We start from the raw sequence: 16,238 nt of genomic DNA, 5'->3' as shown, positions 1-16,238 counted from the left end.
AAGGTTTGCTCGCATGCTCATGGCATGGACATCGTTCTGTGCCCGAGCAAAAGCGCCTGGACATAGCCTGTGTTATCACCATTTGTATAAGAACATCTACTTAATTCCAGTATATTCATGTGAATTCCCATCATCATTCCGGTATCATCTGAGAAGATCCTTCAGTAAAAATCCATCAAACGTGAGTCATTCTTGTTGTGGCCATTCTTTACCTACGCATCAGTAGCTAGAAAGAGCTGCAGTACATTCGGAAAGTATTCAGACCCCTTGACTTTTTCCACACTTTGTTACGTTACAGCCTTATTCTATAATGGATTAAATTGTTTTTTTCCCTCATCAATCTACACACAATACCCCATAATGACAGGTTTTTAGAAATGTTTTTTTATATATACAGTTTTGCAAATGTATCATAAAAAAAAAAAAATCAAATGCTGTGACCATGATCAGATTTACAATATCTTGTACCCTATGGATGTTCCTATTATGTACCTGTTTGTAATAGAATTCCATAAATACGAGTGTATGAGTGATCTCATACTCATACTTTGATAATTTTTTTATTGTGCCATAATTCCTGCAACTTCAGTTCGTACGTCATGATGCTATCAGGTGCGGGTTTGGGAAATCCCGGATTGTAATAACGCATTTATCATTGACGTTCTACACCTTTATGACGTCGAAACTGTGCTTACTGGGAGTGGGCATATGTTCAACTGTAAAATCACAACAACACCTCACAATGGGGAATATGTGAAGAGGACCCTCTGCAATGACCACTAGTTATAGAAAAGGTTTGAAATAATGTGCACCAATATTTTACCAGAATAACTGAAAAGTGAATAATACTGAAACCATATTGATGGTGAAATGCATTTGAGAACGTTTTGCGCAATGGACGAGCAAACGTCTTGTCTGACATTTATGGCAGAAATGTGTTGTGTTGTGGATCAGCTGGGATATTGTGCCATCAAAGTGTGAAATATGTATTCAGTTCATTTTCTTGAGTTTTGTTATCTACCACATTCTCAATTTTAACTCCGTCTTTAGCCAAGAACAACGACATTTATCTAATCGACACTAAAAATATATGCCGGCATCCTTCCTGCATGCTGTACTGTTGTGGAAGCAAGGACAAGGAGAAGCAGCGCTCGGACGCTGCAGAGGTGTCGATAATTCTACAGAGAGAAAAACCGAAAGAACCGAGAAAGCGCACCTCAACCACTGGAAATGTACGGAATAGCGGGAATACCCTAGTTTCTACCGCCCTCTGGCGTACTCCAGCCCAGTTCAGTAATCCGGTGAGGTGCCTGGTTTGGGGAGTCGATTCAACAGGGGTGTGCTGAGCTTTGACTCCCCCCAGCGGAGACGAGGCCAACGGGCCCCGAAACTAGGGCAAATAGGACGGTCGAAGAGAGGTGAGTGCAGCAGATGAAGCAAGCAAAAGATGAGGAACGAGAATTGAGACGAAAGAAACTGATCGGCATATGACTAAAATATAGTCTGACCAGACTATGAACTTAGTTTAATTGTTTGATTCTACAGAATCAGATGACCAATGTATGTTGATAATAACAGTATTTTTCCCCCGTACTTTAATATATTCCTTTTACAGTGGTGATAGAGGATGAGGACTTGGATGACGTCATGAACAACAATGGCCTCCCAATATCAGTCGATATCTCTCCTGTTGCCTGAACACTGTCAGACTGTCCAGACCTCAAGATCGTGCTCATTTGTGAAATTCTGAAGCGAGGACCACTTGTTCTGGACAATACCCAGTTTAGGTGCCCATTGCAAAGTTTGCAATAGCAGCATGCACATCACCTGTAGTTTAGCTCTTCCTGGAGGGAAGGTTGGTGTTCCAAGGAAATAGAGAGAAATTGTGCATCTCTGCTGCTATTCTGGTTTTGAAGGGGAGGGGAGCAAGTATGGTAGATTTGGAGCCGGACTGGCTGAAACATAAGCACACAAGAGAAGGCCCTACCCATCAAGACCTGCCCCTTCAAAATGAGTTGACCTATGCTTTTTCACTGTTTCACATATTATGTTGACAAATACACTTTATTTTAGCCTTTGACGGTCGACAACACTGTCTCATTTTGGTGCAAAGGAAGTGTCTGTAAAATCTGTTCTAAAACATGTTAGATACACTGAAGACTTTAATTTGTCATGCATGTCCTAATTAGAAGCTTAGTAGGCCTATACCCTGCCTATGTTGTAATGTATTTTACTCTCTACCCTTGAGTTACTAGACAAAGGAGTTCTCACTGTGAACTAGTGAACTTCCATGTATCCCTGAATAGAGGTGTAAATACACCTTTTTTAGAATTAGCCTGTTGTCTAATATCCTTCACCAATCACCATAATGCCCCCATCTGGTCAAAAAAAGTAATATGACATTCAGACAAGTTGCCTAACTCTGCACTCTGTATTGGAGGATGGAGGATCAATCATTTTGCTGGTTCATGTTAAACCCAGTTACGAAGCAGAAGGATGAAGTAGATCGCAACATGGAGGAGAAATTCGGTATTTGGTGTAAGACTGACCAAGATGTGAGGAATACGTTGTTTTGATATGGAACCATTGGTCAGTTTGGGTCAGTCTCATCTCTTTCCTGGTAGCTGTAAAGTTATACAATTATATCACTAGCTATAAAAGGGTTAGGCCTACTTCAACTCCAGTAACAGTAATTCAATTCTCATTAAAACTAAACTAAACTATATGCTTGGACTGATACTAAAGTGGGTGTGTTTTTTTTTACAAGTCACTTTGCATGAAAGTGTCTGCTCTGGCATGTATTATTGTAAAATCTTGATTATACTTCTTGAAATGTGATATGCTGTTGTACAATGATAGTACCACCAGAGGGCGATAAAGTCAAAGGAACAATGCTCTGACCAGATCTTTTCTCTCACTCAATTTAAAACCACTCTAAATCTACTAGTACAGACTTGATGACATCTGTAATTCATTTGGAATAAAACCTGTTTGGGTTGTCTTTGGAAATGAACCTAAGTTCGGGTAGTCTTTGGAAATTAACTTAAGTCACAAGCTCACTGTTGGAGACAATGAGAACAATTTTAGTATGAGGAGAACAGTTATTTTTCTAGGCAAAATGTAGATCTGAAAGAACTTTGTGGTTGTACACTCCCCTACGTATTTATTTGGACAGTGAAGCTGAAACGTTTAATTTGGTTCTATATTCCAGCACTTTGGTTTTGAGATCAAATGTTTCATAAGAGGCGACAATACAGAATGTCACCTTTTATTTGAGGGTATTTCAAATAAAAGTTTATTGGTTGTGTACACAGATTTGTAGGTGTTATGGCAGCAGGTAGCCTAGTGGTTAGTGCGTTGGGCAAGTAACCGAAAGGTCGCTGGTTTGAGTACCCAAGCCGACAAGATGAAAAAATCTGTTGATGTGCCCTTGAGCAAGGCACTTAATCCTAATTTGCTCCAGGAGCACCGTACTACACTATGGCTGACCTGAGAATACAGTATATACATACACATTGAGTAAACAACAGAATATGAGGTGACCAGTGTTCAATGACTCTATACATGGGGAATTGGTCTCAAGGTGCAGGGCAGAGTACTGGGCAGGTAGCCGGTTAGATAGAAGCAGTTTTTCACTCTCTCGGTCCTGGCTTTGACGCACCTGTACCGTCTCTGCTAGAAGGTAGCAGATTGAACAGACCGTGGTTTGGGTGACTGAGGGCCTTCCTTTGACACCGAGTGCAGTAAATGTCCTGTAGGGCAGGCAGCATGTACCTGGCGAAGCATGCCCCCTGCAATGCATTTTTTCATACATACACTACATGACCAAAAGTATGTGGACACCTGCTCGTCGAACATCTCGTTCCAAAATCATGGGCATTAGTATGGAGTTGGTCTCCCCCCTTTGCTGCTATAACAGCCTCCACTCTTCTGGGAAGGCTTTCCACTAGATGTTGGAGCATTGCTGCAGGGACTTGCTTCCATTCAGCCACAAGAGCATTAGTGAGGTCAGGCACTGATGTTGGGCGATTGGGCCTGGCTCGCAGTTGGCGTTCCAATTCATCCCAAAGGCGTTCAATTGGGTTAAGGTCAAGGTTCTGTTCAGGCCAGTCAAGTTCTTCCATACTGATCTCGACAAACTATTTCTGTATGGCCCTCGCTTTGTGTACGGGGGCATTGTCATGCTGAAACAGGAAAGGGCCTTCTCCAAACTGTTACCACAAAGTTGGCAGCACAGAATCGTCTAGATTGTCATTGTATGCTGTAGCGTTAACATTTCCCTTCACTGGAACTAAGGGGCATAGCCCGAACCATGAAAAACAGCCCCAGATCGTTATTCCTCCTCCACCAAACTTTACAGTTGGCACTATGCATTGGTGCAGGTAGCGTTCTCCTGTCATCCGCCAAACCCAGATTAGTCTGTCAGACTGCCAGATGACGAAGAGGGATTAATCACTCCAGAGAACGCGTTTTCACTGCTCCAGAGTCCAATGGCGGCGAGCTTTACACCACTGCAGATTGTGTGCGGCTGCTCGGCCATGGAAACCCATTTCATGAAGCTCCCGACAAAAAGTTATTGTGCTGACGTTGCTTCCAGAGGCAGTTTGGAACTCTGTAGTGAGTGTTGCAACCGAGGACAGACGATTTGCGCTATGCGCTTCAGCGGTCCCGTTCTATGAGTTTGTGTGGCCTACCACTTCGCTGCTGAGCCGTTGTTGCTCCTAGACGTTTCCACTGCACAAAAACAGCACTTACAGTTGACCGGGGCAGCTCTAGCAGGGCAGAAATTGTACGAACTGACTTGTTGGAAAGGTGGCAACCTACGACGAAGTGTAGAGGTTAGGGATTGATTTGGGACAGGACATGTATATTTTTGCCTTGCTGATATCCAATGGCTTGGCATTTTGTTAAAGTTTTAGAAGGACAGAATGACTTTGGGGTAAAGCTCAGTTTGAACACCACCCTGAAGATCTCACAAGGCAGCACTGCATTTCACCCCCCACAACTTACTGTATCAGGGGCCTCATTTCAGCAGAGTTCACATCTGGCTGATTACAAAGCAACCTAGCTAGTCAGGACATATAGACAAGACTTATTGCATCATCTCTGCATCTCTTGCCTTGAATCCCACAAAGCACTCCCAAAGCCAGAACGTTAAAAAAAAATATTTACAGAAGACAAATCTCAAAAATAACAAATTATTATTTATTTAAAAAGTTAATTATTCTGAATGTGGCAGAAAGTATTTGAAATCTACCGTCTCTTTGAAGCACACATACTGTAGGCTACTAGCAACAACAAAAAAACACTTGACAAAAGGGAGAATATGGAGAGTCAAATGTTTCACCAAACGCATCACACTGATTTCCTTTACCACTGATAATGGCAATTACTGTAAATATAGTCTGGCAATCTTTTAAAGATATGAAGGACTCAGTCCCAGACCTTCAAAAAAAGGTATTGACTGATAGCTTCATATGATGTGTTGTCTTATGCATTGAATAAAAAATATCTAGCATAAACATTTAAAAGTCAGACAATGGATGTCCATCTGGCTCCTAAAATATGTTGTGGGAGGATTGGCTGTTGTAATGCAATCCCAAATCATTCCAATCATCTGGCCTGTCCATGTAGACTACAGTAATAGACATGGGAAAAGTGGAGTGATGGTGTGAGAGAAGGGGATATGAAATGTTCTCCCGGAGGCCGACACTCACCCTCTGCGCTCCCTTAGACAGAAGTAAACATTATGAATAGTCCTTGAAAACGTAACATAAAAACCAAATCTCTTAAAATTACATCCTTACAATATCAGTAACTTAGGGTACACCGTGGATAAAATTCAAAACATACATAGTTAAAAAACAGAATGCTATCTAGGTGGACTTGGCAGAGCCCAAATAATATCTTGAGTTGGACCGATGCAATGTACATGCCAAGGTTTTTCCTTGTGCCTCCAGACAGCAGGGCTGGCTCCTGCTCAGACAAATTCCTTGGTGCTGCTAGGGGGGCGGTTGGAGGCGATGGGGTATTTGGGTGTAGGTTTGCCCTTGGGGCAGGATGCTGCAAGCATGGCACCACCAATTATGTCCAGGAAGGCTCCAGCCCAGGCAATGAAGATAGCTAAACCAAACTCATACCTAGAGGAGATGAAGGGCAGGGTTTGTGTTGGTATCAGTACAATTGCATGCGTAACAGAAAATAGGCCGCAACTTCTAGCATTCACCAACTCCAAGACCGTGAGTTAATGATTCCAGGTAATAAGAGGGGCAATAAAGAATGGAAGGAGGCCATAGAGGGATTCAGCAGTACTTACTTGGAGTTGACAGGGGCGAATGGGTTGTAGAACTCCTTGATGATGTTGTTAGCAAACCACGAGCAGGCGATAGTTGCACACAGAGCTATGGAGAGGAGGAACAAAACGTTAGAGGTGAAAATATCCGATCATACAGAGAACTTAGAGCAAATGACATATCTGCCGATTTCAAAGTAACTCACATCCAATTAGCAGGACGATGCCTCCAGTCATGGTGATGCGAGACTTCTTGGTTTTGTCATCTCCTCCACAGTTGGTGCACTTCATTCCCATGGTTGCCACACCCAATCCAGCCACGGTCACAATGATGCCCACGATCATCAGGGCACGCGTTGCCTGCAGGGCGCCTGGAGAAGTGGGGAGGACAAGGTTAATACACCAGGTTATCCCTTTAGGGTGCCATGCCCTATTAAACATCATTTTATTTATTTTTTCAACTGAGACACAAGTTAGAGTTTTTGATAGTGGAAGGAAAAGTGAAAATGGTCTAGTGAATGAATGACCATGTTAGTTGACAAATGTTTGATTTATCCACCCAGACTTTAGAGAACTCTGCCTCAAGTGGTTTCGGTTATAGGAATAAAATGCTTTAAACTTAGTTTTAATAGCCAGGTTATTAAGACCCGAGAGCAGTGTAGCCACTGAAACCATACACGCAAACCATTCCACACTGAACTCCTGTCTCAACCACTCCCAATGCACCTGTAGGCAGGTGCAACCAGAGGTGTATGCATTACATGGAAATAAACCGGTTTTGCATGGACATTGCCATTGAGAGCTTCCCACCCACTTGATTACTTTAAAATGGCGGGAGCGATCAGTCAATGATCAGAGCATAGTCTTCCTCAAATTGGTTTGCCTAGTTTGTAAATGGCTTTAAGCTACATGTCCACAATAAATGAATGACAAGATTTGGTTCAAAACTTCTGCACTGCAGGTGGTGGTGAGTCACCAATATTAGCTGTACACATTTTTACAAACAAACATCAAAAGATGTACTACTTTAAAATTGAGATTGCCTCAATGGTGCTGCCCATGCAGTCACAGATGCCATAATGGCACAGATACAACATTGCGATCTCTATAAATCTCTATGGGTGCAACAGAACCCATATCCAACGGAAACCTTCAAGGGTGGAGTGTGTGTGTGTGTGTGTGTGTGGGGGGGGGGGGTGATTCTCATGAAACCAGATTGAAAATGTCTGTAGCAAATTGAGAAACAAAATCCATGATGCATCTGCAAATATCAACTACCATTCTGAGGACTAAGATCTAATCTTAGGGAAAGTGTCTTATTTTAAATACATTAAAAAATGTCACCTGAATTTTGTACATTTTCACACCAAATTCTCAATACCGTAATGCGTCCTGATTAAACGCTGGTGGTTTTTTATTTTACTTTAGAAAAAGCCAAACTTATTTTAATAAAACACCAAATATGTTGCTGTAGTTCGTCCATAAATGGTATACTAGTTGAAGTTTACATTAAATTAATATTTATTACGCACAGTGTCTGAACGTGTTTCATTACCATAACACTTTTTCAAGTTCCTGTAAAAACACCAATCAGTTTCTAAATACAGTTGTATTCACCCATGATGCATCATCTAGAGGATTAGACCTTAGATGAGCACAGTGAGTTCATTTGCTTATATGCCTTCAGAATAAGGTTCTTATTCTCAAAACGCCACCTTTACACCCACTTGGCCTTCTCATTCCCGAAATGGCTAAAAAGCTCAAACTGTGAAAAAGTCAGATTAAAATTTTTATAATTTCATTTGAAATATTTCAGTGTTATGCTTCATTAGGGGAGCAATATATAAGTACTAGAAATATTGATTTGTTTATCACTTTTTGGACTTCGAAAATTGTTACATAATGAGAATTGTGGAAAAATGCATATTATCTGATTTTAAAAAAAAACTATGAAATAGATCAGATCCTAATCTCAGTGACTCAACAGGAAATTGTGAAAGATGACAATATATTTTTACAGTTTCGAGAGAATGGCCTGTGTGTTTGTGTGCCACCCCTCCCCCTCACCTCCCCCTCCCCGGCTCAGTCAGGAACCAGTCAGACCAGTCATGAGAGAGACCGGGGGAGTTGGGTTTCACTGAGGGAGAAACACTCCCTCTCCATGCCACTGAAAACATTTCCTTCCTCCACATTCAAAAGAGCCCAAATCAAAATGGATGCCTTGAAGTCAGCAAAGTTCTCCAATATGGCCTCATAACACCCCAAACAATTCAGGAACCATTTAGACAACATACCAACATTTGAAACTATGTATTAAAATGTGGCCGGGGTTCTGAAAAGCTCCAATGACACCAATCAGTATTGGCATGACAAAAACTGTAGGCCTACTCTGCAATCCTCACTTACCAGGACAGCATGAGGACATTCAAGTAAGCAGTTGGCACAACCTAATGCCTTATTCATATCTGGCAATATTCCATCTCCCTGCTATCAGTGCAATTAAAATGGATATCAAGCTATTATTTGTTGAGTTGTTACAGCTGACCACTGGTTTGATTAGTGTTTATCAGAACTGGCTTATGTTCATGTTTGCAGATACAATAAAGCCTACAAGCAAGAGAATAAAAGATAAGGAGTCTATAAAATGATACAGCCTTATCAAAAGGTGTTGTTGATACACAAGTAAAACAAAGTGCTTTACAGCCACTAAAACAACTACCATAAACAGTCCAGTGAACTCAAGCAGTTGGAGTCTGGGAGCATAGTGAACTTTTCAGGTGCACCATGGGTGAAGTATCTGAAGACATGAGTGGAATGGATGGCACTCCCCCAGTAAGCCACACACTTAACTCTACATCTAGACAGCACAGGGTGTATACTGATGAAGAGTAATGGAGGATACATTTTTACACTGAGATGTAGTGACAGAGAAATTACCATAGACTACATTTACATTTTACAAGACTACTTGTTAAGATACAGGATCAAGCTATTTAAATCAGGGGGAAGTGGTCAGTAGGTGTACTGTAGTCAGAGGCTAGCATGTTGCTGTAGCTCCAGGTCTAAAATATTGCAATGTCACAATTTACAGTGATTTGCAACGTGTTGGTATAGGCTAATCATATTCCAACACCCACAGACATTTATCTGAAGAGACCGTGCTGAGAAAAGGCTGTAAAAGTGAGCGGGTTATCGAAAGACAAGGGACTAACAGGTATACAATTGGCCTGGGACACTGAGTTGAGAGTAATAATTCTCTCCATAATACAACAGGGCCCGGTTTCCCAAAAGCATCTTAAGGCTAAGTTCATCGTTAGAACCTTCGTAGGAGCATCGTTAAATCTCTGAGCCGTTTCCCAAAACCATCGTTATTAATGTTGCACTTCAAAACATTCGTAATCTAATGCCTGCCTCACCACCCGTAGAACAGCTAAGTCAATCAATTTTATTTTATATAGCCCTTCTTACATCAGCTAATATCTCGAAGTGCTGTACAGAAACCCAGCCTAAAACCCCAAACAGCTAGTAATGCAGGTGTAGAAGCACGGTGGCTAGGAAAAACTCCCTAGAAAGGCAAAACCTAGGAAGAAACCTAGAGAGGAACCAGGCTATGAGGGGTGGCCAGTCCTCTTCTGGCTGTGCCGGGTGGAGATTATAACAGAACCATGCCAAGATGTTCAAAAATGTTCATAAGTGACAAGCATGGTCAAATAATAATCAGGAATAAATCTCAGTTGGCTTTTCATAGCCGATCATTAAGAGTTGAAAACAGCAGGTCTGGGACAGGTAGGGGTTCCATAACCGCAGGCAGAACAGTTGAAACTGGAATAGCAGCAAGGCCAGGCGGACTGGGGACAGCAAGGAGTCACCACGGCCGGTAGTCCCGACGTATGGTCCTAGGGCTCAGGTCTCTCAGTTGGCTTTTCATAGCCGATCATTAAGAGTTGAAAACAGCAGGTCTGGGACAGGTAGGGGTTTCGTAGCCGCAGGCAGAACAGTTGAAACTGGAATAGCAGCAAGGCCAGGCGGACTGGGGACAGCAAGGTGTCATCATGCCCGGTAGTCCTGACGTATGGTCCTAGGGCTCAGGTTCTCAGAGAGAAAGAGAGAACGAGAGAATTAGAGAGAGCATACTTAAATTCACACAGGACACTGGATAAGACAGGAGAAGTACTCCAGGTATAACCAACTAACCCCAGCCCCCCGACACATAAACTACTGCAGCATAAATACTGGAGGCTGAGACAGGAGCGGTCCGGAGACACTGTGGCCCCATCCGAAGAAACCCCCGGACAGGGCCAAACAGGAAGGATATAACCCCACCCACTCCGCCAAAGCACAGCCCCCGCACCACTAGAGGGATATCCCCAACCACCAACTTACAATCCTGAGACAAGGCCGAGTATAGCCCACAGAGGTCTCCACCACAGCACAAACCAAGGGGGGGGGCGCCAACCCAGACAGGAAGTGCGTCATTGGATGCTTTTTTGCCCTCCCGCTTCACTACACAACGCTAAACATGGATAAACCATGTGCTTCTGTCCCTCTGAAAGCCGATAACTTCAGAACAAAGTTGACTACAAAGTCACCAATGTCTTTGCAATTGATACAATCAAGCAACTTATAAAAATATGCTTCAAATATTAGGCTACAATATAAACAGTAGGCTATAGGCCCATTTCCATCATATTGAAATAGCCTACATTTAATGTCCAATCAATTGAGATATTTGTTGCTACTTGTAGGCAACGGAGTGTACTTTGTCTCAATATATTTCATGATGTGTAGCCTAACGTGCGCAATGTGCCGGTGATTTAATGCATTTGTTATCGTGGGTTGTTGTATGTAATTATTGTAGGTTAGTATTGTATTCGGCTGTGCCTGGTGTAGCCTGGTGTAGCACGAAGCTAGCTAGCTAACCCACCACCTGGACTAGCTGGCGAGTAGCTATTAGCAACGGTATAGTTGTTTCACGCCTGAGAGTGCCTGTAATTACGCCAGCTGGCTGCCTACAATAATTACATACAATAATTGCCTACCATTCAGCTGTTTTCTAACCTCATTGTCTGAACCGTTAACGTTAGGTAGCAAGTGGCTACTGTGCTTGAAATTTAGCTAGCTTGTTGCTACCTGGATAGCTACTAGTAAACAATAGCTGGAACGACCGAGCGAACAGACGCGAACTGGCTGAGTCAATTCAGTGGCTAGCTTTGCACTTGGCTAGCTAACAGTAGCTGCTAGGGGTAAGTCATAACCTACATTTGTGTTTTGTTTTTTACATATTGATAGCCCGAGTCGTTCAAGGAATTCGGGACATGGGTGACTAGTTAACGTTAGTTTGGCTCTCTCTGTGTGTTCGTGCCTTGAAAGGAGGGGTTATTCTTTGTCTGAAAGCAATGGCTAGCTAGTTTGCTAACTATTCTAGCTAACTAACTGGCTGAATATGTGCCCGGACGATTTTCACGGAATAATACTGCACCTAGTTAGCTAGCTGAATAAACTAAGTTAGTCTATTCCTAGAAAACATTGAACCGCTGTAGTTTACAACAATTATAGTTTCTGAGGTGGAAGTCGGAAGAGTTATACTTGGGAGTTGTGGTGAGGGAGGCCCCGCTCTCTCCTTTCCCAGATGTTTAGTTCATTTCATTCCGATCTCCTCTGCATTATTGTAGCCATCTGCTGCAGCCTGTCAACTATGCCTCTGCCTATCCCTGTTCTCTCCTCTCCGCACAGGCTACACAAACGCCTCACACCGCGTGGCTGCTGCCTCTCTAACCTGGTGGTCCCTGCACGCACCACCCACGTGGAGTTCCAGGTCTCAGGCAGCCTCCGGAACTGTCGTTCTGCTGCCAACAAGGCAGAGTTCATCTCAGCCTATGCTACCCTCCAGTCCCTCGACTTCTTGGCGCTGACGGAAACATGGATTACCACTGAAAACAATGCTACTCCTACTGCTCTCTCCTCGTCTGACCATGTGTTCTCGCATAAACCGAGAGCATCTGGTCAGCGGGGTGGTGGCACAGGAATCCTCATCTCTCCCAAGTGGACATTCTCAATTTTTCCCCTGACCCATCTGTCTATCTCCTCATTTGAATTCCATGCTGTCACAGTCACTAGCCCATTTAAGCTTAATATCCTTGTCATCTATCACCCTCCAGGTTCCCTTGGAGAGTTCATCAATGAGCTTGACGCCTTGATAAGTTCCTTTCCTGAGGATGGCTCACCCCTCACAGTTCTGGGGGACTTCAACCTCCCTACGTCTACATTTGACTCATTTCTCTCTGCCTCCTTCTTTCCACTCCTCTCCTCTTTTGACCTCACCCTCTCACCGTCCCCCCCTACTCACAAGGCAGGCAATACGCTTGACCTCATCTTTACTAGATGCTGTTCTTCTACTAATCTCACTGCAACTCCCCTCCATGTCTCCGACCACTACTTTGTATCCTTTTCTCTCTCCCTCTCCTCCAACACTACTCACTCTGCCCCTACACAGATGGTAATGCGCCGTCGCAACCGTCGCTCTCTCTCTCCCGCTACTCTCTCCTCTTCCATCCTATCATCTCTTCCCTCTGCTCAATCCTTCTCCCTCCAATCTCCTGATTCTGCCTCCTCAACCCTCCTCTCCTCCCTTTCTGCATCCTTTGACTCTCTATGTCCCCTATCCTCCCGGCCGGCTCGGTCCTCCCCTCCAGCTCCGTGGCTTGATGACTCATTGCGAGCTCACAGAACAGAGCTCCGGGCAGCTGAGCGGAAATGGAAGAAAACTAGACTCCCTGCGGACCTGGCATCTGCCTGGCATCTGCTAAAGCTAACTCTCTCTCCTCTGCTCTTGTCCTTCTAGACCTGTCTGCTGCCTTTGATACTGTGAACCATCAGATCCTCCTCTCCACCCTCTCCGAGCTGGGCATCTCCGGCGCGGCTCACTCTTGGATTGCGTCCTACCTGACCGGTCGCTCCTACCAAGTGGCGTGGCGAGAAGCTGTCTCCGCACCACGTGCTCTCACCACTGGTGTCCCCCAGGGCTCAGTTCTAGGCCCTCTCCTATTCTCGCTATACACCAAGTCACTTGGCTCGGTCATATCCTCACATGGACTCTCCTATCATTGCTACGCTGACGACACACAACTAATCTTCTCCTTTCCCCCTTCTGATAACCAGGTGGCGAATCGCATCTCTGCATGTCTGGCAGACATATCAGTATGGATGACGGATCACCACCTCAAGCTGAACCTTGGCAAGACGGAGCTGCTCTTCCTCCCGGGGAAGGACTGCCTGTTCCATCACGGCCTTCATTTTCCGGTTTGGATGAAAATTGTGTTATGCTGATGTAACCGGTGTGAAATGGCTAGCTAGTTAGCAGTGCGCACTAGTAGCGTTTCAATCGGTGACGTCACTTGCTCTGAGACCTTGAAGTAGTTGTTTCCCTTGCTCTGCAAGGGCCGCAGCTTTTGTGGAGCGACGGTTAACGGTGCTTCGAGGGTGACTGTTGTCGATGTGTGCAGAGGGTTCCTGGTTCAAGCCCAGGTAGGGGCAAGGAGAGGGACGGAAGCAATACGATTACATTTACATTTTAGTCATTTAGCAGACGCTCTTATCCAGAGCGACTTACAGGAGCAATTACGGTTAAGTGCCTTGCTCAAGGGCACATCGACAGATTTTTCACCTAGTCGGCTCGGGGATTAGAACCAGAGACCTTTCGGTTACTGGCACAACGCTCTTAACCACTAAGCTACCTGCCGCCCACACTGACACTACTTGTGAATGTCTGAACATTGAATAAAAAAATTGCTGACATTGAATATATAACGTTGTAAAGACTGTTTGTGCAAACAATTGTTTTAAACACTGTCCAGCTCAATATATTCTAATAAGTGTTCCAGATTTACGTTTACAATGTTAAATCTAATCTATGAGACCAGTCTACAACACAGCCCATAGAGCACAGCCTACAAGGGTTTTCACAGGCAGAAGAGGGCACGGCATAGCCCGGTGCAGGACAATGAATGCCAGGATAATCATTACCTTGGTAACAGCACAAACCAGCCGTGTCCACGAACCAATGTGAATAGAAGGCATTTATTCAGTAGCCTGTGTTTGATTATATCCCCGGATTGCTGTATTATCGTTAGAGGTTAGGCATAGTGAACTGAAAATAAAATAAAATGAACATATACATATAAATCACCCCATAGAGAAAGGGATAAAGAATTTTTAAATGTTTAAGATGGATAACACGCATAGGGTTTGAGTTGAATAGTAAATGGCCAACAAAGCAACCAAAAGTTTACATTGAGCATTGACACTAAGTATGAGTCATAAATCCAGCAACAAGGTGTGGCAGATTCATAGAATTATCAGGTTTCCAATAAGACATGGCGCATGCTAGCCCTTGTCATGACTCTGTTCCATCAAATTACACATAAGAGTAATTGGATGAAGCAATCCTCTGTAGGGGGCAGTTTTGTTAAAAGCAGCCATGCTCGGTCTGAACATTAACACGCATCGCTTGCAGTAGGTTTTGGAAGCATAAGGACCTTTCATAATCGGTGAGAAATTATTATTTTTAAACAAAAAGGTTAAATTGATACACCTTTATAGGGTTCCCACACAGCCATATTTCTATGTTACAACGCTTGTTTATGGAAACAGTGGACTACCTGTGCTAATTAGCTATATGTCATCCGAACACCTCCGTGTAAACGAAAGAGAGGCCAGAAACATTTTGTCAATGAAAAATAGGGTCTGCTGCAAGTGTACAGTACGTGTGTAGTTTGCGTAGTTGTTGAATTGATATGAAAGTAGAGGGTTTTATGTTTCTAGAACCATACCGCAATTGAGGATCAATTCACGTTTAGATGGAGTATTTGGCTGTTTTGGCCTCCAGAGCCAATTCGCCATTTAAAACAAAACTTGTAAGGCTCCTCCAAGGAGTAACGTTAGGCTCCTTTATTCCAATATTGGGCTAGGCGCATGCCTCATCCACATAGAAGGGGCGCGCGTTAATTCCCTTGCCTGCTAAATTCATACAGCATGTTCAACATAATACGTTTTTATATTGCTCATGCCACTAATAGATCCATACAGGGGCAAGGCGAACTTTCACCAACATACATTTTTAATGATATATAGATATCTCTATATAAAAACATTCATTAGCCTACTTACTGTCAAGTTGCAGAATTGAGTCGTAGACTTTGCATTGCATCTGGCCTGTGCTCTGGAATGCACAAGACATCCATAATCCCTGGTACATAGACACCGCTGTGATGATGTTGTCCCCGACATAGGCGGACATCTTCCACTGGGGCAGGATTGTGCCTACGACTAACCCGATCAAACCCAGTAGTGACAGGGCAAACCCCAAAATCTGGAGTCCCGAGTTGGCCATTATGAACTCCTTGAATCAAACGGAGTTTTAGGAAAGTCACTGACCTTGTAAAACCTGTAAAAAGTCAACAAATTGTTTGGAACAAAGAGAAAATTACTGTCCACCTGGTTGAGAAAAGGAGTACTTAACGCGTTCACAATGGATGTCTTCAAAAAAAGCAATATTTTGTAAATCTGTTGTTGTAAAACTGTTTTAGAAATTAGTCTCTGCAAAATATAAATCCACCTTGGTAGTTTTGCTTCTAAAATGCAAAGGCGACTATTTCTCAGGTACCTGTTGCATAGCCGCACCTTGAATATAATGAGGATCTGTCTGGGAGGGGCGTCTTTTAAAGTAGCTTCCTCCTCACAAGGGGCGGGAACGCGCACAGTTTCGAATCATCAACAGGTATCTTATAGACCTGAGGTTTCATTATGTCATGGTATCAGCCAGAGCAGAATTTCTTCCGAATGTGATTGTATGACTATTCTTTCACGAATCATTTGGTGAGTTTAGTGAAAAAAAAAGTATGTTTTCCATACAACTCCTGTGCTCAGACATAGGCTAGCTAGGGCCTAT

The 16,238-nt window shown here is 43.5% G+C and overlaps 1 protein-coding gene across 1 annotated transcript; it reads right to left on the bottom strand.

Annotated features, from left to right (window-relative positions):
* Positions 1–740: 740 nt before the first annotated feature.
* On the bottom strand, positions 741–15,982 carry LOC311118992 (claudin-7-B-like). Its single transcript, XM_084193741.1, has 4 exons — positions 15,458–15,982; positions 6,499–6,663; positions 6,317–6,401; positions 741–6,140 (listed from the first exon to the last, which is right to left on the bottom strand). The coding sequence occupies exons 1-4, from the start codon at positions 15,678–15,680 to the stop codon at positions 5,981–5,983; spliced, it is 633 nt and encodes a 210-aa protein (XP_084049867.1). The 5' UTR covers positions 15,681–15,982; the 3' UTR covers positions 741–5,980.
* Positions 15,983–16,238: the final 256 nt, after the last annotated feature.

The sequence above is a fragment of the Coregonus lavaretus genome (assembly GCF_964263955.1).
Source record: "Coregonus lavaretus genome assembly, contig: HAP1_SCAFFOLD_441, whole genome shotgun sequence".
Lineage (NCBI taxonomy): Eukaryota > Metazoa > Chordata > Actinopteri > Salmoniformes > Salmonidae > Coregonus > Coregonus lavaretus.
Note: the sequence above shows the minus strand (reverse complement) of the source record. Positions and strands in the feature narration are given on the sequence as shown.